Source organism: Trachemys scripta, chromosome 2 (genome assembly GCF_013100865.1).
Source record: "Trachemys scripta elegans isolate TJP31775 chromosome 2, CAS_Tse_1.0, whole genome shotgun sequence".
NCBI classification, from domain to species: Eukaryota; Metazoa; Chordata; order Testudines; family Emydidae; genus Trachemys; species Trachemys scripta.
This window is the reverse complement of record NC_048299.1, coordinates 19,468,195-19,493,257: the sequence shown is the minus strand read 5'-3', so window position 1 is coordinate 19,493,257 and position 25,063 is coordinate 19,468,195. Positions and strand designations below refer to the sequence as shown.

At 43.7% G+C, this 25,063-nt stretch overlaps 1 protein-coding gene across 2 annotated transcripts in view; it reads right to left on the bottom strand.

Moving 5' to 3' along the window:
* Positions 1-12,642: 12,642 nt before the first annotated feature.
* The window catches only part of DNAJB6 (DnaJ heat shock protein family (Hsp40) member B6), a 68,432-nt gene continuing 56,011 nt past the window's right edge, over positions 12,643-25,063 (bottom strand). Inside the window, exons 8-10 of one of the 2 annotated variants that reach the window (XM_034760011.1) lie at positions 23,558-23,758; positions 21,618-21,658; positions 12,643-14,324 (exon numbers count right to left, since the gene is read on the bottom strand). In XM_034760011.1, coding sequence (XP_034615902.1) covers positions 21,627-21,658; positions 23,558-23,758 — 233 coding nt within the window. In that variant the 3' untranslated portion in view covers positions 12,643-14,324; positions 21,618-21,626. The remainder of the gene's footprint in view (positions 14,325-21,617; positions 21,659-23,557; positions 23,759-25,063) is intronic. The other variant, XM_034760010.1, reaches the window with a different exon arrangement.

Here is a 25,063-nt window from a genome sequence, read left to right as displayed (position 1 = left end):
ACATCACTGTTGTGAAAATTCAGTCTGGCCTTTTTTGACTAACTTGCCCTTTCACCAATGATTTTAAAAGACTGTGAACAGCTCCTCAGATGTCATGAATGAATATTGCTCCACTGACGAGCTGAGGAGCTGGTCCTGATTGTACAAGCTCTGGAGAAGCTGGTTGCGCAGTAGGTCCTATGGTGGGACAGGTTCATCAGAGGATCTTCCCTGGGACCATTCCCACTGCTGCGTGAATCTCTTTTGCCATTGGATTTGCATCACGTTCTCAAAAAGCACATGGGGCCTGGGGTCAGACAGCTGTCAGATGGCTCTCTGTCATCTCTCTGCAAAGCCATCATTCCTCAGAGAAGACAGTTACCTTTTTCTGTAACTGGTGTTCTTTGAGATGTGTTGCTCATGTCCATTCAACTTAGGTGTGTGTGCTCTCCACATGCACTGGTGCCGGAAGTTTTTTCCCTCAGCAGTATCCATAGGGGACTGGCTTTGGCGCTCCTTGGAGTGGCACCCATATGCTGAGATGTATAGGGAGCCATGGCTCCCCCCACTCTCAGTTCCTTCTTGCTGGAAACTCTGACAGTGTGGAAGGAGGGCGGGTTGTGGAATGGACACGAGCAACACATCTCGAAGAACACAAGTTACAGAACAAGGTAACTATCTTTTCTTCTTCAAGTGCTTGCTCACGGCCATTCAACTTAGGTGACTGCCAAGCAGTACCCCTTGGAGGCGGGTAGGAGTTCACAGATGTGTAGATTGCAACACAGCTCTGTCGAACCCAGCAGCATCTCTGGCTTGCTGAGTAACAGCGTAGTGGGCTGTGAACATGTGCACCGAGGACCACGTCATGGCTCGACAAATGTCCTGGATCAGAAAGTGTGCCAGGAAGGCCGCCCTAAGATGCCTGAGCTCTGGTTAAGTGGGCTCCGACAATCGGCGGTGAAGGGACTCCTGCCAACTCGTAACAGGTCGAATGCAAGAGGTGATCCAGTTAGAAATCCTCACCATGGACACCGGGAGGCCCTTCAACCTATCCACTGTAGAGATGAAAAGCTAAGTCGACTTATGGAAAGGCTTTGTCCGATGTAGGTAGAAAGCCAGGGCCCTTCTTACGTCCAAAGCATGAAGGTGCCTCTCTTCACCAGTCTCATGGGGCTTGGGAAAGAAGACTGGAAGGAAGATGTCCTGGCCCATGTGGAAAGTAGATACCACCTTGGGAAGGAAGGCTGGGTGGGGCCAGAGCTGGACCTTGTCCTTATAGAAGACCATGTACGGCAGTTCTGAGGTCAGGGCTTGTAGCTTGGAGACTCACCTCGCCGATGTCACCACCACCAGGAAAGCTACCTTCCACGATAGGTGAGACAGGGAGCATGAGGCCAAAGGCTCAAAGGGCAGGCCTGTGAGCCTGGACAGAACCAAGTTGAGATCCCACTGAGGGACTGGGGACCGAACTTGTAGAAAAAGTCTCTAAAGACCTCTGAGGAACACAACTGTCCTGTCATGGGAGAACACCATCTGTCCCTGGACGGGCGGATGAAAGGCGGAAATGGCCGCCAGATGCACCCTGATAGATGGGTGTGCCTGGCCCTGGTTCCTCAAATGAAGCAGTTAGTCTAAGATCGACTACACCAAAGAATGCGAAGGGGAAATGCCCTATTCGGTCGCCTAGTGGGAGAATCTCATCCACTTTGCCAGGTAAGTCTGTCTGGTTGAGGGCTTTCTACTCTCGAGGACCTTCTGGACCCCTTCCGAACAGGCACATTCCTCAGGGTTCAGCCACACAACATCCACGCTGTGAAGTGAGGGACACGAGGTTGGGGTCCAAGAGTCGACCGTGATCCTGTGACAGCAGGTCCGGACGGTTCAGCAGGGGCCATAGAGGGATCGCTGTCAGGCTCGACAACGTTCCAAACCAGTGCTGGTGAGGCCACGCCGGGGCGATCATGATAACTTGAACCTCGTCTCTCTTGATTTTTCACGAGGACCTTGCTAATGAGCAGAAGTGGGGGGAACACGTCCATCAGGCTTCCTGCCCACCGCAGGAGGAAGACGTTGGAGAGGGAGCCCTTTCCCAGACCCTGTCTGGATAAAAACCTGTGGCACCTCCCATTCTGTCAGGTAGTGAACAAATCCATTTGGGGTGTTCCCCATCTCTGGAAGATAGTGCCTGCTACCTCCGGGTAGCACACCCACTCAGGTGAAAGGAGAAGTCCCTGCTTAGGTGATTTGCTAGAGTACTCCTGGCACCTGGAAGGTGATGCACTTCTAGATGGATTCCGTGGTTGATGCAGAAGTCCCAGAGATGGAGTGCCTCTTGGCAGAGGGCCGAGGATCCTGCTCCCCCTTGTCTGTTGATGTAGAACATTGAAGTTATATTGTCCATCAAGACTCTGACCACTCTGCCCAACAGGTGAGGCAGGAAGACTACGCATGCCCTGCACAGCGTCCTGAGCTCTTTGACATTTATGTGTAGGGTCATTTCCTCTGGGGACCACATACCATGGGTCTGGAGAGTGCCGAGGTGTGCCCCCCAGCCGAGGTCTGAGGCATCTGAAACCAACGCAACTGAGTGAGGAGTGCTGACAAAGGGAACTCCTTCCAGCACTTTCCCGGGGTCGGTCCACCATCACAGCGAGGTAAGTATCATTGCGGGAATGGTAACAACTTTCTCCAGGTGGTCCCTGGACTGGGAGTAGACCGTCGCCAGCCATTGCTGCAGGGGTTGCATCCAGAGCCTGGTGTGGCACACCACATACTCCTCTACTCCGATATAACGCTGTCCTCGGGAGCCAAAAAATCTTACTGTGTTATAGGTGAAACCGCATTATATCAAACTTGCTTTGATCCGCCGGAGTGCGCAGCCCAGCCCCCCCAGAGCACTGCTTTACCACGTTATATTTAAATTCGTGTTATATCGGCTCATGTTATATCGGGGTAGAGCTGTATGTGCATGCTGCCATGTGATCCAGGAGGCGCAGTCAAACTCTGGCCATGGTCAGGGGAAATGCGGAGACTTCTGCAATGAGGTTTGTCAATGCCCTGAATCTCTCCAGCAGCAGGTACGCCCTGGCGCAGGTCAAGTCAAGCACCGCTCCGATGAACCCTATCCTCTGTTCCAGAACTAACATGGATGTTAGTCATTTACCAACAGGTCATGGTGATGGCAAGTGGCTAACAGCATCGCGACATCCCTTTGGACCTGGAGCTCTCTCTGACTAGTCAGTCGTTGAGGTATGGGTTGATCTGGATTCCCTGACGTCTGAGGTAAGCAGCCCCCACCGACATGCACTTGGTAAATACCCGTGGTGCTGTTGCTAGCAGGGCTGGCTCCAGGCACCAGCTAAGGAAGCAGGTGCTTGGGGTGGCCAATACAAAGGGGCGGCACTCCGTCTGCTATTGGGGCGGCCCGTCCGGGTCTTTGGCGGTTAATTCGGCAGCAGGTCCCTCAGTCCCTCTCTTTCTCTTTGGGCTGTCGCCGAAAAGGAAGAGAGAGAGTGAAGGACCCGCTGCCGAACTGCCGCCGAAGAATGGAGTGGTGCAATTGGGCTGCTGCCGAAGTGCCGCTGATCAGCTTTTTTTTTTTTTTTTGCCACTTGTGGCAACAGAAAACCTGGAGCCGGCCCTTGTTGCTAGGCCAAACGGGAGGACCACAAACTGATAGTGGTTGGAACCTACCATAAACTGGAGGAAGCGTCTGTGTCCCTCGAAGATGGCGATGTGAAAGTACGCATCCTTCAGATCGAGGGCAGCGTACCAGTCTCCTGGATCCAAGGAGGGGATGATGAAGGCCAGGGAGACCATGCGGAACTTCAGCTTCTCTAGGAAGCAGTTCAAGTCTCACAGGTCCAGGATAGGTCGCAGAACACCCTTGGCCTTTGGGATTAAAAAGTAACGGGAATAGAACCCCTTGTTCCTGAACTCCGGAGGAACGACCTCCATCTGCAGTAACCCCTCTACCTCTTGCACGAGACTTTCATGAGAAGGGTCCCTGAATAGGGACAGGGATGGGGGGTGGGAAGGAGTGATAGAAAGCAACTGAAGGGTGTAACTCTGCACCACTGTACTGAGGAACCATTGGTCCGATGTTATAGATGCCCACACAGGGAGGAAAGAAGGAAGGCGGCTGGTGGGCTGAGCTCGACTGAGAAGCCTGTGAAGGCTGTTGGCGAGGACACTGCTTGTAGTCTCTGGGTTTCTTATGGGGAAGCTCCTGGTGAGGGGGGCTCCCCTGGCCCTGAGGCTGCTGTGGCTTGAACTGCTTGCAGGCAGGGCCGGGAACATACAGGCCCAATATTTTAAGGGTCATGCAGGAGTCCTTGATGCCATGGAGCTGATTGTCCATCTGTTCCGCAAACAGGGCTTGCCCATTGAAGGGAAGGTCTTGCATCGACTCCTGAGCCTCCGTGGACAAGCCGGAGAGGAGCAGCCAGGATGCCCGGCGCATAGTGACAGCTGAGGCCATGGTTCGGGTGGCAGTGTCCGCCACATCCGACGCCGTCATGCCTTCCTCTATGATTGCCCAGAACACCTTCCTAGAAGCCTCAGGGAGGGAGCCCTCAGACTTGGCCAGGGCTTGCCACATGCTAAAGTCATAGCATCCCAGGAGGCCCTGTTGGTCACTGGCAGCAAGAAGGAACCGACGGGGAGGGTCCCACCGGAGCCAGTCCCCTACGGATACTGCTGAGGGAAAAAACTCCTGGCACCAGTGCATGTGGCGAGCACACACACCTAAGCTGAATTGACATGAGCAAGAACTAGAACTTCCAGCCAAAGAATTAGCAAGATCCAGGCCTAATGGCTAATTCTGGGTGTTCAATCATGCTTATGGGTGTCCTTAGCTATGTGTCCCTCCTCCTCAGCCCAAACTCCTGCTACTAGGCAGAAGCAATCTTATGGCTGTTCAGCAGCACTCCCATTGATACAGAAGCAGGTACCCCCTGGTCTCCCTTTCCTGCCCATTGCTATTGCCTTCATGTGCCCTGCTGGAACAAGTCCTTAAAACCACAAATGAGGTTTATTTCTGTTATTTAAAGTTCTCTTAATAAAATCTGAATGGTAACCAAAAATGCAACATCTTTGCTGTGCTAAACAGCTGTGCCTCCCTCTTTATCACAGGTAATGACATTATTTCAGTAAAGCATGTGCTAGGATTGTAAGACAGACAGCTATTGGTTGCTGCTCTCATAAATCAAGTTGACTTTCTGAACAACAGGAAGAGTCATTGTTTCCTGACAGGCAGTGCCAATTGGTAATAGGAGCCGGTCAGAGCAACAGTAATGTCTGTATCCTAAAGAGAGAAACTAAGTTTGTTCATTGAGTAGGATGAATGTTATTGATCAAGAGGAAACCAGAAATCAAAAAGCAAAGGAATTAAGGAACGAGGTAGGAGACATGCAACGAAAGGTCTGTCAATGCTTCCATTATCCAGCCCCTGCCCCAACACCTTATTTTTCAGGATCTTTAGCTGCCTGAACTTATTCTCCTTAGACAGAAAGGGGGAGTTCAAACTGCTGCAAAAATGATCTGAATGGTCCCCACTCTAATCTTCAAAAACAACGAGGAGTCCGGTGGCACCTTAAAGACCAACAAATTTATTTGGGCATAAGCTTTCATGGATAAAAAAAACCCTAATCTTCATTTATCAACTCCACAAAGCATTTGGCATAATTGGCAATTTCTACATCAGTGAAAGCTAGGGCTGGAAGAGCACAGGGAGTGCCGAACGTCAGCAACAGGATTTAGTAGCAGAACTAGAACAGGAGAAACTTGAATCATACCTGCCTTTGTCTTGTGAAAGTGAGGGATTAATAGCATTGGCTCTAGGACTGATTTCACTCACATTCAAAATAAAATATAATCCAGACTGGAATTTGGCATACATATGCTTATTCTCCCAGTTAGCTACACACTTTTAAATGTGCAAGAAATGCGTGCACAAATTACCATGTAACCAGCTATTTACATATGCTGTCATGGCAAATACATAGCATTGCACAAAAAGGCAAAATGTCTTGCTTAAGGTCTCCCAAAATATCAGAGGGCAGAGGGAGGAATAGAGCCTAGGTCCAAAGTCTGACACTCCAGTGGGCCACACTACTTCGTACAGTCGTACGTATGTAGTATATCAGCATGTGTGCACCCTCTCTAAGTATTGTGGCCAGCAGCCGTGTAAATGCAAAGCATGCCTAGAAAACTCTTTCCCTGTTTGAGTTTCTTCCACTGCCTGAACCAGACAACAAGATACAAGGCCAGCTTTATCCCTTTGTGCAATTCCTTTGATTTCCTGAATTTCACCCCAATATTTTAAATGGGGCTTTAAACTCCGAGATACACAGGAAGAACAAATGTGGGGTGGGATATCTGGAACAGCACTGTAAAGATTAGTGCCTTCTCCTAGGGCCAAATCCTGTTCATTTTAGTGAGTCAGAGGAACGGGCATAAAGCAAACCTGAAATAAACAGAGGCAACCTTGCCAACTTTTGGACTTGCAAATGGACACATTTTAATTTGGATGACTCAGGTCCCAAGAAGGGTGAATGCTAGCTGACTAGGGGCCTTGACACATGTAGATGGGAAAAGTGTGTGAGGTAAACCATTGTTAAACTTTCTTTTATTTAACTTGCTTAACCACACAGAGCAAAAAATTCACTTAATAGCATAGGAAATATCTTGTCATTTTAGCATATTTGTTTCACAAGTGGGGTTGGTTGAATTGCTCCAGCTTTGACACACCACAATAAAACATGATACTAGATAGAACATGATACAAGTGAGTCAGTCACATTCCATCCCTTAATGCGACATAACACACTGGCTTAACAATGTTTTCCTAAGCACTCATGATGGAAAAAAAGCGTAGTTCTGAGGAAAAAGTCATCTTGTTGATCTGAGGGGAAGAAAGAAAAACCCCCAATGCCATCCACCAAAAAAAAAGGCCATGGTTCAGCTGTGCATTAATATATTTTTAATGCAAAAGTCAAACCCCCACCATCCTACAACCGCAAAATGGAATAGTTAAAAAAAAGATTTGTTACATTCAGAAACCTCCCTGGAGTATTAGGCCAGTCTGCACTAGAATTGAAACCATGGTAGGCAAAACTGTATTTGAACTAGAGATGGATCAGAAGCAGAACTTCAGACTGAAACACCTTCTGAAAATGGTAGATCTTGGAATCACCTTTGGGTTTTGGATTTGGATGCCAAATGGACACATAATTTCCACTCCTGAATTGCAGAAGTAAGCTCAGACCCTTGGCCCTTCCCCCTGCTTTCCATATCTTCCCCACAGACCCTTGCTTTTCTAGGAAACTAGGTCCGTAGTCTGGCTACTTCCCCTACAGCCTATCCAGGGGGGCTGCCAGGTCACGTAGGCAGCCCTGAACTCCAGTGGGGCAATAGCCAACACATACAGGAGACAGTGGGGAATGGCATGGCCAAATCACTTCAGTTATTAACTACCATTGTGAGCTGGATAAAAAGGCTATTAAATTGGCCTAATGTCCCTTGGAAGTGACAGCACTACTGTCATTTCTGTACCCATAGCTCAGCAGAAATTCAGGAAGCAATAGCAATGCTTGCTAGTTAACATTCCAGGTACTGCCTCTCTGATAAGACAGCTGCATCGATGGACATTGCAAAAGGGGGAACAAGTTACCTTTCCAAGGTTTATTGACACCTGACTCCTGCGTAGTCCTCATAGTCAGAACCCTTTATTTCCTAGGATCAGACAGGCTGGCATTTTTAACATTACCTATTTTGTGCATTAAAGAATATTTATTTTGTATGCATTGTGCTGTGACTGTCAGCACTCACAAGCTAAGCAAGGAGATACTGGGCCAATACCTCATGTGAGACATTTAAGGAGCCTTTAGGGGTGCCACAGAAGTGATATTCATAAGTCAGCAGGTGGTGCTCTGAATCAGTAGTGAAGGAATGCCCAACATGGTGTTTTTGAGGAATGGGGAGGGAATGGGGCCATGCTATGAGGATATCATCTTTTGTATAAGATGTGAAAAATCAAAGCTCCTGATCATTTGTGGTTATGACAGAGGCCAACGGTGTATTTGCAAGAGTTGAGGTATTAGCCAATGTTCCCTGCAGCCCCTGTAGTTTCAGTTAGATACTCTGTTCTTCACTTCCCATCCCAAATTGGTGTGGAGCATTTGTTAAATTGGGCAGTGCTGTTAATAGTTGCTGTGCTTATTTAGATAACCTCAAATTCCAACTGCAGAGTTGGAAACACTACATAAATAGCCTACACGGGGGCAATGGCTTACAACAGTGGAGAATGTTTCAGTGCCTCTAACTTTCCCTGCTTGTCACTGGAGACACGGGCAGCAAACACCCTGATAATGCAAAAGGTTCCAACCAACCCACCTTTACTGTAGGTTACTCAAATCAGTGTGTGTGACCAACCGCCACAACCAGCCCATTTCTGCTTCTTGTTAAATACAACTTTGAACACAGCGGCACTCTATACTAAAGGATAAAGAGCATGTTCTTTACTAGAGACAAGGTGAGGTAATATCTTTTATTAGACCAGCTTCTGCTGGGAGAAAGACAAGCTTTTGAGCTTACGCAGAGCTCTTCAGATCTGGGAAAGGAACTCTGTCGTGGTTCTTTAGCAAAATACATGTAAGTTTCTACTAAAGGAAACAAAGGATCAAAGAAATTTTATCTAGTCAGAGCTATGCTTCAGGTTGGTGTACAGTACATGTCAAATATGTACTGAACCCCACAAAAACAGCTGATAAACTTGTGACTCATCGGGGGCTGCTAAAGCCAGGATCCGTGTCTTCTTTGAAAGTACAAGACAGAGGGCAGATTGTTCCCATCAAATGTCACAAGCAAAGTCCCATGTACTTCGTGGGACCTAAACTATGCAGCAAGAGCCTCCCCTTTTCCCCCTCCCTTATGCTCCACTGTGGCTGGCTAGAAATTCTGCATCATCATCTAAAGTTAAACTATTGCAGTTTTCTGAATTAAGTAGGAAGATGAATACATGCAATACAAGAGTCCATGTCATTTTGGAATACATTAAAAAACATTTTCAGCTTTGCACATGGCAAAGATTTTCATATTTACACAGTCCTAGTGTAGAAATTGGCACAGAGGAAGCAAGAAGTTTCGGCAGCTGGATGGGGACAACTGAAGCTGTTGGCAGCGGTAGAGGTATGGGAGAGTTCAGGATAAGCACAGCTGGAAGAAGTTTCTTCTTAAACGATTAGCAGTTAAATAATTAATGTGGACAGGGACAGGTTTCAGAGTTAACACAGCTCCACTGAGAGGAATGGGGGCAGTTGGCTCATCTCAGTATTGTTTCCGGATGTAATAAATATTAAACAAGGAGAGGGTGCTAAAGTCACTGACGACCACCAGGATACCTTACAAATCTGACATTTAAAAAAAAAAAGTTAAAGATTTCTAGTAGAAAAAGGGGATAGAATAAGAATGAGAAGCTGAACTAAGCTCACACAGGACAATTGAATTTGCTGCAGTTTCAGACCTAGGTACCTACTCTTGTGCCTCTATTGGGACTGAGGTGCCCAATTTAAGCAGCCAAATCTAGAAATGGAAGGCAGCTTCCTTTCCTTACCCAGTGACTCCTAAAACTAGACTGAGAGGCAGCATGATTAGGGGCCTGAGAATTGCAGTAAGAGCCATGAACGGAGCTCCTACATTGACTGGTGGATGGCCTTGAGAAGTCACTTAAAACTGTTTCTGCTTATCTGTTAGAAAAGGGGGATAATTCAAAGTACCTAATCCCCACAACACCCTGTTTGGAAACTGTAAAGTGCCATTATTAGTTTGTTCTGTTTTCTGCCCCAATGCAAGAGTCAAAGAGAAGGGAAAAGAGTCAATATAGAGGAAAACATGGGAAGTAAAACTGAATAATGCACAAAGCTATATGATAAAAGATTGAGACTGTCTGCAGAGGATTGTGTATCAAATGATAGCTGCATTTCAGATCTTGGTTCTTATCATACTCATTTAGATTATTTCTTAGATGCAACAGGATCAGACTCGAGAAGTAAAGTGCAATTAGAAACATGGAAACAGGTCAGGGAGAAAAAACACTGGGCGTTAAATGTAATAATAAACCAAATCTCAGACTCAGACCAAATGCATGCTCTAATTTGGTGGTAGGTATTCTGAAATCAGTGTTGGAGAGCAGGTGGGTCACAGCAGTTATGAATTTAAGAAATAGTTTAGAAAAAGGCAATGTAGAGCAATCTTCATTTTCAGTCACAGGTAGGGGATATATGTTGCATGTCTTTAGGTATTTGACTTCTCAAAAAATAGCCTTTTTCATAAGAAAAATGTGGAAGTGGCATCTCTAGAAACACACAGTACATTCTGAATCCACAGAAAGGTCACAGACTCTTCCTGCAAAAGGGAAGCAAGGAGGGGAAGCCTTTATAGGGGTTTCTATGGTGACAAAATAAAACTGATTTATTTGAGTTAGTATAGGGAGTCTTCGCAACACTCAGCCAATTCAAACAGGTGAACGCAAAGCCGAAGGCAGCGACACTGATCACACAACACTAGAAGTTAACTTGGGAAATATGCCCCTGCCCTGTAGCAGAAACACTTGCTGACACTGTTCTGCTAAGATCAAGTGCTGCCTGATCTCCCAACTGATCGAACATCAAGCAGCCCTTGAAGCAGAGGGTGTATTGTTGGCTGGAGTCATGGGATCCCAGTGGCCCTGTAGTGGGCAAGAAAACCACTCCCGAGGTTTAGGAAGGGCTGTGGGGTGCAGTAAGTCTTTTCTACTGTGCACTTAAATGCACTCCACTTTCCTGCACTTGAGCCTACAGTTCTGCTGAAGCACAGGCAAGAGCTTAGTCCTTTCAGTATTACAGCTGACCACCAAGAGCGCACTGTGACGCTCTGTACCTGAGGGAGCATACTGTAATCCCCATATTCCTCATTTACACAGCGTGATCTTACATAGAAAGCATGCCTTGTAAGGTGTCGAGTGAAAGGTTATGATCTGCTGGAAGTCTCTCCATCTATGTATATCATTAATGCAGATGAAGTTATGAGAATTGTGTTGTGAGGTTGTCACTAAAGCACGCTGTAAGTTGGGGGGAATCAGCCAGATATTAGCGCACGCCCCCCCCCCCCGAGGCAAGAGCAAGGAAAGTAACCAATGCCTGGGCAGGGTGTTAAACAACCATCAACAGCCACTGTCCAGCAAGGGAACTACAATGCAATGGCTCACCTGCATGAGGCCACACCAGGGGAATTGCTCAACCTTGCTTGGAGAGAATCAGCAATGCCCCCAGTCATGCCTGGACTTGTGTTCTACAAGCACATGGACTCAGGGTATAAAACAGACAGAGCGGACACATACTGGGCCCTTTTCCTGCCCCCACCTATGCTACAAGCAACCAAGACCCTGAGAAGAAGACAAGACTCCAACACAGGAGATTGGCCCAGGTTTAAGTCCTTAGTATACAGGACTGCAATATCCAGTGGGGTGAGAAAAACTGCATAATCTAGTTGCTGCCCAGTCTAATAGGGTTGAGAGTTTAGACTGCGTGCTTATATTTCCTTTTGGTAACCACTCTGACTTGTTATGCTTTGACTTATAATCACTTAAAATCTATCTTTATAGTTAAGATGTTTGTTTATTCTACCTGAAGCAGTGCGTTTGGTTTGAAGCATGTCACAGGCTCCCCTTGGGATAACAAGCCTGATACATATCAATTTCTTGATGAACTCGTATAAGCTTGCAGTGTCCAGGGGGCATAACTGGATACCGCCAGACGGAGGTTCCTAGGGTTTTGTTTGGGACCAGAGATATTGGCTAGTGTCATTCGGTTGCGAGTAGCTGGGAACAGCTTACATGCCAGAGGCTGTGCATGAAGATCCCAGGAGTGGGGGTTCTCACAGCAGAGCAGGGTAAGGCTGGCTCCCAGCGTCAAGGATTGGAGAGGCCTAGCAGATCATCCGTCTAGATAACACCAGAGGAGAACATCATGCATGCCATGCAACTTCTTAAGAACGAATATGTGTATTCTCTCTCTGATTCTCAGACACACACACACACACACACACACACACACCCTGCAGCCAGCATTTGAAATACTCATGAAAACTTTTCTTAAACAATGATGCAGTAACTATTGTTACCTCTTCTTGTCACCCTTCTGTTACTGTAACATACACATGTAAGCCATTAGTACTCACCATTTGAAAGAATCTCGAAGTGTGTAATGGGGAGATTTTTCCAAAAACAAAAAAATCCCCAAATGGAACAATTTTCAAAATCCCACAGAGTAGCTGAATTCAAAATAACCCTGTGGTGTTAATATGAATGCCATGCTTACAGCAGGTGCATTTCCATCAGAATGAACCCTACGATATTTCTAGTTTTAGCAGCATTAACTATTTTAAGTGTAGGGAATCTCTTTGGAAATTATACCCTCTAAAACTAGAATTAACTGTGTTCCCACTGTAGCACGTCTACCATATGTACAAATATACGGTATATTGTTAATCTTTGCTAAAGAAACCATTCCTCGTGGGTACTTGACTGTCTTGTGAATGTATAGCCTCCATTTTCTTTAATACCCTGAAGCTTAATTTAGGCATAGCCAACTGATGTCAGAGCAAGACTTTTTTTATAGTTAAAAATGACAAATAAAGAGAATTGTCTTTATTTTTAAATATTAGTAACACTGCACAAAACAATTAAGTGGTACTTATAAGTGACAAACAAAAACTGTTCTCAATCTTAAATTTCAGATAAACCTAATTTAAGTACCCTAACAATCTGCATACGGTTACATATTCCTAATGCAAGCATTATATGCTAAACCATCCAAATATTGTAGATTATCAAGATTTCTTATATTTTAACAGTCATTCTAGAACAGCAGATTTTACTTTTCTGTTTAGCATCTTCCTTACATCATTGTGTGCATTGCTACATTTTGTAAATACCAAGGATGAGTGAATTTCTCCAGGAAATTTGGGTTTCCAACAGTGCCAGTTTTAAGTCAGTTACATCACCAACATACTAGCAAAAAGAGCAGAGACAAAAGAACAAAATAAACATGGCTGATAATCACTATTCATAGGTTAAAGAGAAAAGGCAACCTATTGGCAAGGAACATGCAGGGAAGTAGTTAAGACAATAGAAAGATTCTACTTAGTGCTCAATTAAAAGATTAGGAGAAGCAGTGTGTCATGCACATGAAACAATTAGGGGAAGCAAGGAAGTAATCTTGCCAGACTCAAAATTTTTTTTAAAAGGTGAAGAAAATGTTTCCAAACTAAAATGTTTAGTCCTGCAATATAACTGATGTAAATATACTTTCCTCATGTGTGACTGACATTCTAGATATTTATTTCTGCAAAGAATTACTTGGTAGAATCATATGGAACCTGAAAACATGTTCAGGATCTGAAATCCACTCAGCAGAAATCAAGTGTAAATTTAAAGTAGCATTTAGATAATTTGTCTGGAGAGACTTGGTAGAAATTGAAAATGATGAAAAACACAAGGAATGATTTCACTCAGTGACTCACCGGGAGTCTACCATGCGTAATGAATCAGTATGAATATTTACAGGAGATCAGAAATCACACTGGCTTTCTTAAATCACCAGATGTAACTTCACAATGCAACATAAATGTGACAGCATATTTAATTATAACAAAAAGTAATTGTTCTGCCTAAGATAGAAAAAAGTTAATGTAAAATGCAATTATGAAGTGTGCATTATTACTAGATTGTTTCTTAAAGCTAGTTTCTAAAGGCTTAGTCCTACTCCCACTGAAGTCAATGGGAAAGCGCCTACTGAAATCAATAGGAATAGGATCAAGGTTTAACTCAGATATTTTAACAGGCCTGAGGATACCAGGAGGAGTAGACATAAAGAGACATTGTTACAACCCCTTATATCCTAGAGGAAAACACTAGACTACAGTAGATCTAGTTGCCGGGAAGGAAGTAGTAAGTGATTCTGCAAGATTTTCCAAAATCTCAAATACAATGCACCTCTAACCAAGATCAGCCTACTTTGAAGTCCTCAATCTGACTGGCAAAAAAGCCACTCTGTGCTGCTAAAGGGTAATATAGTGCAATTTTAGTGTAGTTTTAAATACGAATCATCTTCCTTACTAACAGTGTATACAATCCAAAAAAAAATATACACAAAAAAGTGTGCTCAAATGTAACGATAACATATGGTGTCATTGTAAAGGTACTGAGTATCGGAGGAGTCCGTTTTAGTGATTTCCTTTGGTTGGCTTCTTCTTCTTCTGTTCCTCTCTCTGCTTCTGCTTCCTCCTCTTGCTGCCTTCTTTGTGTCCTGAGGAAATATGGCTTGTAAAACACAGTTCATAATATTCAATTGACTTTTCCTTTATAAATGCACACATGTTTTCTGAATGGTTTAGATATTCTTTCAAGAAGACTGGGCCTAATTTGGTTTGTTTCTTTAGTGACCACTAAATCTAATACAAAGCTAGGAAAGAAAAAGCTTCGGTATCTTTGAAGTTTGGAAAGATGTAAAAACACGCACCAAAGAACTTCAAAGCCATTCAGGAAGAGCCTCAAAAATAAAGATAACTTACAAAATGGACACACAAATAAATAAGCCTAGAGCATATGCAGACAGTGCTACTGCCTGTTCCCAGCATTTGAAGTTACCATAGTACTTGCACTGTCTTCCTCATTTTAAGGATAGAAAATGATCTTGAGTAAAAACAATATGCAAAAACGTTAACATTTAGTGGAGCCCACTGTGTACGCCGAACATTAGCCTGCGCATGCGTCATCAGCTAGTTAAACTAAGTGGATTTATATTGTAAGCCTTGTGCAAGAGAACAAGGATTAAATATAAGGACTAAGCTACTTATAAACTCAAGTAACTATCTAGCTCCACTTCAGGGGAGCACATGCAAATGAAGTCTTTGTTTTTGCAGCATCAAGGAAAAATATGTTTTTTCCTTGGTTCTCCATCAGGTCATATGATCACACTGCAAAAACGGCCCTGGCCATTATATCAGCCAGGGTGGACAATTCTTTGGCTCCACTTCCACCAGCCAGACAAAAAAAGGGCAGCCAATCAGAGTGGAGCAAAGAGGCCAAGCAGTACGGCACCCCCTAGAAGTTAGTGCCTGGGATGACTGCCCTGCTGGCCTACCCCTAAAACTGGCACTGGCACACTATCCCATGCATTTAAGAGACATGAAAACCAGAGTGATGCATCAGAACCCACCTGCTTCCTCTCAAACTTTGGGTAAAATGAAACTGTCCACCCAGACTTTTGTTGTGTACAACTCACCATGGAAAACAGAACCATCTCCATTCAAGTCTACTGAATTCTATTAATTCTAATCTGAAATAAAGCCAATAGATTTAAACTGACGATATCTGTTTACAATTCCCTTAAAGATCTGCTACGCAAAGCTTTAAGAAAAAGAACATGCTTCTAATTCAGCGATACTGTGTCACTGAGCAGCAGCATGATCCAGTGGATGGGGCAGACACAAAACAGATTAAGTCTCACCACTACATATCAGATATAGAGGGAGAGTGGGATAAGTAGGATAAAGAATCAGACTGGGAATGTGGTGGTCTATTATGATCCTGATTTTGCTAGTTACCTGCTATGTAATCATGAGCACATCACTTCACTTCTAAATCCATTTCCCTCATCTGTCAAGGGTGGATAATGATACTTCCCTACCTATGTAAGTACTTCGAGATCAACTGATTAAAAAACCTAGACAAGAGCTATGTATTAACCATCGTGCTTTACAATCTCTGTGGGCTTTACCCTTAAGTCCTCTCATAAGCAGAATACCTATTTAAAATCGATGGGAGCTTTGCCCACCTCACAACTGCAGCACTTAAGGGAAAGTTTCCAGCTCTAGGTCAGCAGAACCATATGGTATTCTTTTGGGCCAAATTCACTTCAGGAACAAGCAATCAAACAGCTTTTGAATTCACTGGAATTGAACCTATTTATGCCAATGGTGAATTTCGTCCTTGGCTATTATTTCAGCTCCTACACTGAACAGCAGCATTACTTCATAATTTATACTTAGTAACCATAAGTTTTAAGAAACTGTGCTCTTTATTTAATAGTTCAGCCACGGACTATTAGCCTGGGCATGTTAAAGAGAAAACCAGTTTGGCTGTTTAAGGATGAGAAAAAACAGCAGTGTTCAGAGTGTAACTTGTGGAGATGCTGACAAAGTTTTTCCTATTCAAATGCATCATACCACCTTGGTGTCCACAGATGCTGCCATCAGACAGAGGTTATTGAACATGTGCTTACCACTAAGAATGAAGCACCATCAACACTTTGCTTCATGTATTAAAGTAATTCACTCTGAAAGTCAAGCCCCTTCACAAACTGCACTTGACCTACAATTGGAAAAACTCCTTGAGTTGCCTTATATCTGAATGCAACAGACCAGAGGGATCTTATCTCAGAAGGGCACTAGCAGCCCCCTTGGAATAGGGAAGAGAAAACAATGCAGAATAAGGTGGTCAGGTGAAGAATCTCCTATAAAAAAGAATCAATTACCAATGGGCTGAATTCACAGGATTTTTCCTTTTAGTGAGAAAAGCAAAATCAGTAGCATAATCAGCCACTCCAAACTAGCCAGTTTAATGACTATGTTAGCAATGATATTCAGAATGGAACCATTACAGCCTAATGATTTACACCCTTATTCTCATTTTCTCTTCACAAAAGACTGTCAGTAACTCTGAAGAGGCTTTTACAGATAGGTGACACTACTTCTGAAGTTGATATTTCACTACATGGCTTTTAAAAAAACATTCAAAAACATAGAAAGGAACCCTATATCAGTTAACCAGGATGCAGACAATCTAATATAAGTTAACTTCTTGTATATGGACACAATATGCTTCATTACGTAAATAATTGACCAAAACTAGCACTAAATGTTAGAATAGAAACTAAGGAACTGGGAGACTGACAGCAAGATCTCTGACTAGTCTCTTGAATGATCTCTCACAGGAAACAGTGACATTTAAAACTAGACCGCCAAAACACTCCAATAAGGACCATTCCTGGAAAGACAGGAGTAATGGGTCTTCTCCATTTCTAAGCTTCTGTGATGAAGAAATCCCTCTCCCCTCTCAAAATGGGCCAGAATCTCTGCAGGGATAAATCAGCGTAGCTCCACACATAGTGGTGCTAAGGTGATTTACACCGGCAGAGAATCTGACCCAAACAGGTTGAGTAACTCCTTATGAGACACGGTGCTCAACCCTTTAACTCTTATAGGAATTGTCCCACTGACCTTCCCAACTGAAGCGTATTTAGTAATCTTCAATAAGATGCAAGATTGCCCCCAAAGTCAATGGAAAACAGTTATTTGAATGATCAAGCAGCAGAATTTAACAGCAGGCAGATTACAAATTGTGGTGAGATAATGACACTGCTGCTTCATTAATGTTAATATTTGATTAATTTGAAATACTTGTCTCTGGAGAGTCAGAGAGACAGTCAGTGGCCAACAAGATGAGAAGTCACAATCAAGATTTGTTGCAACTGGTTCAGGGTTTTTACAGTCTCTTCAGTCAAATAGTTTGGTTTTTTTTTTTTTTTTTAGGTGGGGGGAGGTGGAAAGAGAAGAGGGGGTCAAGGGGGAGGAGAGGAGAGAGAATTCTCACATCCAGAAATGACCATAGTACTTTTCTAAAGGTTAGGTATTGCAACACAGAGATTATACATTGATAGGGAGGCTGTAAAGGTTTGTCAGATCTTCACAAAGCCTCAATATGCAGAAAATAGGCCTATTTAAAGATAGATGGCAGCCACTAACTCGGCACTTTCTTGTTCCTGTCACAAACAGAGCCAGGTGAAGCAGTCCAGCCAATGTAACCATCTGGAATTGTGACCCAATTCTAGAACCTGAAACCTTGGTTACAGGCCACTACTTCCTTACCTGCCCTTTCTACTTCATGCCCCACCTGAACCCCCTTCTCCACAAAGCTTCCACCTAATGGAAGACTTCAAAAGACTGAATGCAGTTTTATCCTTAAAAAGCCCACTGAAGTAAAACTGAAGCTATATGACTTCAAACTCTCCCCCCCCCCCCCCATCAGGGATCAATAAATCTGGCAGCCTCTTCACTGGGTCCAAGGCTGCCCCTTACTTTAGTTTTTCCAATGCTCCGGGTCCTCCATTTAAGTGGGCTTCAGAGCACACAAGGTTTCTGAATCTCCAGAAGGCATGAGACAGATGTATTTAGTCTAGGACTTCAAAGCACATCACACCCTTGAGAAGCAACAAAGAGGGACGTATAGACAGAGCGTATACCTAAATATACTGGTGCCCTGCAGAGAGCACTACCACCCAGCTCCTCTGCGGTCCTCTTCATCCTGAGAGAATCAGGTCAGGGGAGAGGCAAAAGTGGGAGATGCTGAATCCTTTGCTCTGCTAGGACAGCAGAACAGTGGGACGGTGAGAGCAGCACCATTCCCCCTCCCCTCGACCCACAGAGAGGAGAATAAGCCAAGTAGATTGGCAGGCAGCAATGAGAAACAATGCACTCAGCAGGCTGGTTTCATTGCCTGTAACTAGCACAAAGTGCATACCCTAGAGCAGTTTCTCTACCTCTTCCTGCCCCCCAACCCATTGTGATCAGCAGCAAAGAACACATCTGATCTTTTTACATTGGCTTTACCACAGAATCTCAGGGAGGCAGGGGATGGATGTGAATCAATCCTTCCTCCGCTCCAGGTTGGCAGCATTGCTCCCTGGCTGCTGCTCCAGCCTGCTTGAAGTATGGTAGCAGCTGCTCTCCTGTGTGGGCAGAGAGTGGGAAGGTTGGCCAATGGATTCAGTCACTGGCTCATTGCCTCTAGTCCCAGAGAGAGGAATACATTTAAGTAATGCTCAGACTCTCATGAGGGTGGAATCCCCCTGCACAAAATCTCCCCATGAAGTGAAACAGCAGTGGCTCAGTTCTGTACACAGGGCTTTCTAGGGTGACATATGACTATGGGAGGGGCAGAGGGGATTGGTCTATACGTAGAAAGAAAATATTTTCTATTATTCTGCTTTAAAATATATTTGGATTACTTTAAGTCCAAACACAACAAAGGCTAACAAGATGTGATTGTTTGATATTGTTAATTACTTTATATTGTTCATACCTTCCTATGAGCCATTACAAAGCCCTCAGACCTAATAAGTTATACCACAAATAACTATTGAGATACGACTTGATTCAGAGACATTGTAACACCAGACGGGTGTTTAACACCCTGCATTACACAAGCCATAGAATTTCACTCACTAATTCTTGCACCAAGTCCATAACTTTGTTGAGCTATAGTGCATCATTTAGGAAGACAACAATCTTTATTCAAAGACTTCAACGGATAGTGAATATACTTCATGCCTTGGTAAGTTGTTTCAATTGTTCACTACCCTCACTGCTCAAATGCTGCACCTTATTTGTAACCTGAGTTTACGTAGCTTCATCCTCCAGCCATTTGAAGTAATTTAGCTTCACTTTTAAGTAAAACAGGCTTTTAAGAAGGGAGGGTGTGGGGTGGAGAACACCACCACACTTTAACCACCTGTTTAGGCCTTCCCTTTATATTGTTCGCCAAGCTCCGTGTTACCTACTTGTTTAGTCAGCCTAGCAGAATTGCATGAAAATATAATGACCTAAACAAAGTCTACTTGCCTGCCTTTTGCAAAGATGATACTGCTAATGAAGAAACCCTGATTTTTTTTTAAACTCACCCTGGGCAAGCAGAAGCTTGCAAGGCTATGCAGCTTAGGAAGCCCTACACCAAAAGTGACTCACCAACATAGCTCTCTCCACGGGGGACAGTTGTGCAGGGGGATGCCACCCTCATGAGAGCAGTGTCTGAAAGCAGCTCTCTGAGCCCAGGCCAGGAGGCAGCAAGCCAGTGACTAAATCCACTGGCCAATTTTCCCACCCTCTGACCACAGAGGAGTGCAGCTGCTACCATATCACATGCAGTCTAGCAGCGGCTAGGGAGTATTTATTCAGCTCTATCCCTGCCTCCCAAAGATTCCTTGGGTTAGGTCTCCATTCCCACCTTCTTCCCCACCCTCCCAAAAAACCCAGCAACTCTGCTCATGCAGCTTGCCAAACATTTTTCCATCCATTCTACAGATGAATCATAATACCTTGGTCAATTAGAGAGTAATAAACTGGGGATAACCAACATTTGGTGATTTTACTATTTAGTAACATAATTCATATGATGTGCAAAGAAAGACTGCATTGTGGATACAGTAAATTCTAGTAGCTTCTCAGTTGAGGAATCCATGCCAGAATTAGTTCAAGATTAGTTAAGCTAGGTTTTTTAAAATGGTTTCCTTTTCAATAATGCCAGCAGATGAAAATAGGTGTCAAGTAATGAATGGATTAGGGTTTAAGATATAGGTTAATACAGGAACCTATCATTCAAAAGGGAAAACACAAACCTTGCCATATTAATTTACAATTTAAGAACTTTTAATTTATATGTATTATTTACACTATTTTTAACAATATAACATTTAAACCACTTCACTATGCAACTAAGCTTTTTAAAGTTCAAACTCAGATATACCTGGAGAGTATCTGGACTTCACAAATAGCAAATGAACTTGTTCTAATTATAGAACTGTTTGAGGTAAATGTGGTTTCAACATAGATTTCTGTATTCTAAAAGGCAGTTAAGCCATCTATCCACTAAAAATCATTAGTAATGTGTGATTTAACACATTTCTATAGGAAGGCAACAAGAAGCTAATAAAAATGTGAGTACAGATTTGTTCTATCCCAATACCTTTAACCCAAATTATGTTCTGTTTGTGACAAATTGTCCCACTGAATGGGAAACTCACATTTAATTTCTCCCAACCACACTTATCAGGGACTTTTTTCTTTTTTTATTTTGCAACAATTTTGCACAACGGCCACAAATTTAATCCCACTTTTGAAGATGGTTGGAAATTATTTGGCTTCTTCAACAAAAATAGTTAACTCAATTTTACCTTAATCTTATCTCAGGTGTTGTGTTGCAGCAGTGGTTCTTAAACTGTGGTCTGTGTCCCACTGGTGACCTACGGACATTTGTTGGTGGTAACATTGTGCTAGCTTCTCCTCCTCATTTCAAAGCTGATTGATGTCAATGGTAAAACTCTCATTGACTTCAATGGGCTTTGGATCAGACTCTAAAAGATGCCAGTACTACATTAGATAGTTTCTTAACATTCTTCCATGAGAGCAACTGATGCAGCTGCCACAGTGATGTTTGGGATCCCAGCCAGATTGGAGGTCAGCTGCATAATCAAGGCTGTGAGGGGCAGCAGGTGCACATAAAGTCCACTTCCTATCATAAAGGCTCATTATGCAGAGGTTTATAACCTAGCAGTAAGAAATGCATTCTTGGCTTAAACTTCAATTACAAAAAAGTCTTAATGGAGAAAGGTGGAAGGTTTTTTTGAACTTTGAATCCTATCATGTAAACTTACAAAAAGCTTCTTCGGCAACCATGGTCTGCCAGGGGAACAACCAGTAGCTGTAAAATACTTACAGAATGACAGTGAAGTCCTGACCCCACTGAAGTCACTGGCAAAACTTACTTTAATTGGTCAGGATTCCCCCCCACCCCAAGTCCTTCCATCTGTTGAATGAACACAAAAAAGTAGCAAGGGATTATATGAGGGATGAGAAGATTCTGTATAGCAGACGGTGACCTATAGTTACATTAGTCACGTTTAGGTCTGTGTGCACATTTACTTGGGACTTCATTAGGCTGTAATTAAAGTGACACAGGGGTGTAAGAAGATTTGCAACTAAAAACTTTATGTAAATGGTGTTAAAGTTGCAACAAGGAAATTCAAATGTTTTGTCAGAAACTTGGATACTGCTTAGAAAGTGTTCAATTCCCATTCCAGTTAGAGGAAATGGAATCTGAATTCCCTCAAAGGTCAGATCTAGGGTTTGGAGGTCACAGACACAGGGACAGCCACAAAATTCAAATCCAGACTCATTTCAGATCTTCAGCTCCAGGGTTTGGTTCAGACTAATCCCTAAAAGAGTTTTTGCTATATCATATATACACATTAAAGGCCTGATTCTGCAGTCCTTATGCAGGCAAAACTCCCAGGGACTCCAGGATGCCAGGATCAGGAAAAGGAGGTTTCTCAAACATTCACTCATTTCTGCTGATTTCCCAATCTAAAGTAATTCTGTGTTTGACATCTCTTGAGTTGCGGTGCAAGACAATGTCACAAGCAGAGGATCATAGGTGGAGAAACAGCAGGAGCTGAGGAACTTAAGATAAGTGGTTTTTGTCCTTCAGCGTCGATGAGCAAGGAAATAGGATCGATAAATAGAAATATTCCCGCCAATGTTTTTGGTATTTTTAGAGAGAGTCATCACCTCCTCTGCTAGGCCCTATTCAAGTTCATTTGCTCCTAAAGGCAAAACTCCTGTTGAAAGCTATGGCAGTGGGCCTGCTTCACCACTGCTGAAAAAGATCCTTCATTTCGGCCACTAAAAGCTGCTGTCCTTGGATATGAAAATCTCCAGCTAACTTTAATATGGGTTTGGCCATATATTGTGTTGAGGACCGCAGGATCAGGTTCTATGTGTGGCCAAGGACTTGCTATTCAGACAAACTGAAGTAGTCAAATGGATTTTGTTGTCCTAGCTGCCAAATGTATTGTAGCCATAAGTATTACAGGAGGCAAGAATACGGGGGGAGGGGAGGGGGAATCTAATCAGATCTAGAATTTGATGGATGACAGGATCACCTGGTCAAAATTATGGCAGAAAGTAATGATGGCAATTGTTGGGCTTCCTTATTTACCTTTGGAGGCTGCTCAGCTCTCAGTACTAGAGATCAAGATGCACAATCCGTGCAAAGCACCGTTGGTATATCCATGCTAAAACTGGAAGCAAGCCAGTTCATGATAGCATACTACAAATAGTGTGGATGTTGCAGTGCTGGTGGAGACTCAGGCTAGCCACTCAAGCTCAGATCTAGGAGCAGGAGAGCCCGAGCCACAATGGTCACACTGCTACTTTTAGCATGCCAGTGCAAGTCTGTCTATCTGGGCTTCACTGTAGACTTAGGCCTCAAGGAATTCTCACTTCCAGAAACAATATTCAGTTGCTGAAGTCTGGATTTATTCTCATTTGGGAAGGAAAACCAAGCAGTTTATTTAAATAAATATGAAAGCACACTGATTAGTTAAGGACCTCCCTGTCTTTAAAGGCAAAAAGTATGGATATTATTTTTGAGAGCATTACTTTTTGCTCCTGCTTACAGGGTCATACTCACCCCCTGAACCCCCCCCCCCCTTTGGAGGATGTGCCATATACAGCCAGGGCATTTGTGAATCTAGACTGAACTGCAGAGCACAGAATGAAAGCCGACAAGCTGGCATTCGTTACCTGCTGGGGAGCTAGCATTAAGTCAGTATACAGCAATGCTTTCTTTCTTGGGTTTTTGATTCTCTCTTTTGACTAACTGAGTCATTTTCTGTACATTTCTCATTAACCTTTATGTGCACACCTGATGTATATAAAGGGGTCTCCAAGCTGCTTGTAATCCGAGCTCTATCTTGTTCTTCCACCTCATCGTTATGATAGGCATGTTTGGGGAAAGTGGCAGGCTTGTGGGACTTCGGGAGGCGGATATTGGTAGACTGGAAAGGTAGGGCCTGTTGTCCTCTACGGCTGCACTCCTCAGCAAGAGCTTCCTCATCTGCCACACCTGAAAAGCAGACAAGTCAAGAGAAATGAGCTGGAAGCACATCAAGGCTTTAGCTTAACCTGAAACAACTGAAAATCAGGTTGGAAGTCAGGAACACTAAGTTACACCCTGGTACTTACTTACACCCTGATAGACTCAGTCTGTAGCCTTGAGCAAGCCATTTAAACTCTTCATGCCTCAGTTTCTCCATGGTAAAGACAAGGATAACATTACTCTCTACCACCAGCCCATGTTACTGTCCTCTGAGCTACTGCACAAAGTCTGGGAATGTCCCCCTTTCCCCCCAGAATCTTACCACAGTGGATCCACCCTGCCAGAAGTTATCCTGCCAGATTCTGTTGGAAAATCAAGCTACTCATGCCCAAGCAGCAAAGCACGCAAGCTGAGCCCCACCGTACTGATCAAGGGCTTTTTCCTTTTTTCCCCTGCTGCAGCTGAAAAAGCCATCCCACTACAGCTCTGAGGCCTCCACAGAAGGGGTAAGCACTGCAGCAGAGAGAAGCACTGTCTACTGCCAAGAGGGAAAGAGTCCAGTTAGGCTGACTCCAGGAATGAGGGGAGAGGGTTAATTTGGCTCTCAGGAGGGAAGGAAGAGAACTGAGATTCTGAAATTGAAGAAAGAAAAGTAGGAGGGAGGAAATAGGGTTGAAGTGAAAGAAAGGGGGAGAGAACGAGCGCACATGCGCACACACGAGAAGAGAAGAAAAGAAACATGATGGAAATAAGATTAAGAGTTCCGTAAAATATAAGAAAAAGTCGTACCACTGGGGGAGTTCAAGTGAATTTGCCTTGCTGCACTAGCTGTGACAACATCAATACAATAAAGCAGAGAATTCAGCCCCTTCTGATGGAGCTACCATATCAAAACCACATTAGGAGTAAAGACACTGAAAGGAACACAGTACTGAGGGAGGAAAAAACCTCAAACAGGGACAGGAGGAAAAAGGCACAGAGAAGCTAAAATCTATAATGGGAAAGAAAGCTGAAGACCTGAACAACAGTTAGTTATACATTAGGAAAAATACTGAAGGAAAAGAGGGAAGTGAATAGGAGACAAAGGAGCTTTTTTGTTTTTTTATTAATCCAATTATTTTATCACTTAGTATTTGAGGAAATGTGGCATCATTTTATATGCCTCAAAACTGGCATGTCACATTCTATAAGTTTTTCCACACTATTTCATGCATCAGCTGCATAGGGATGGGTGTGTTGCATTAGTTAATGTCTGGGAAATGCTTTGAAGATGGTAAAACACTATGTATGCATTAAGCAATAACAGTAATCCAGGGTCAGTTGTTATCCAGT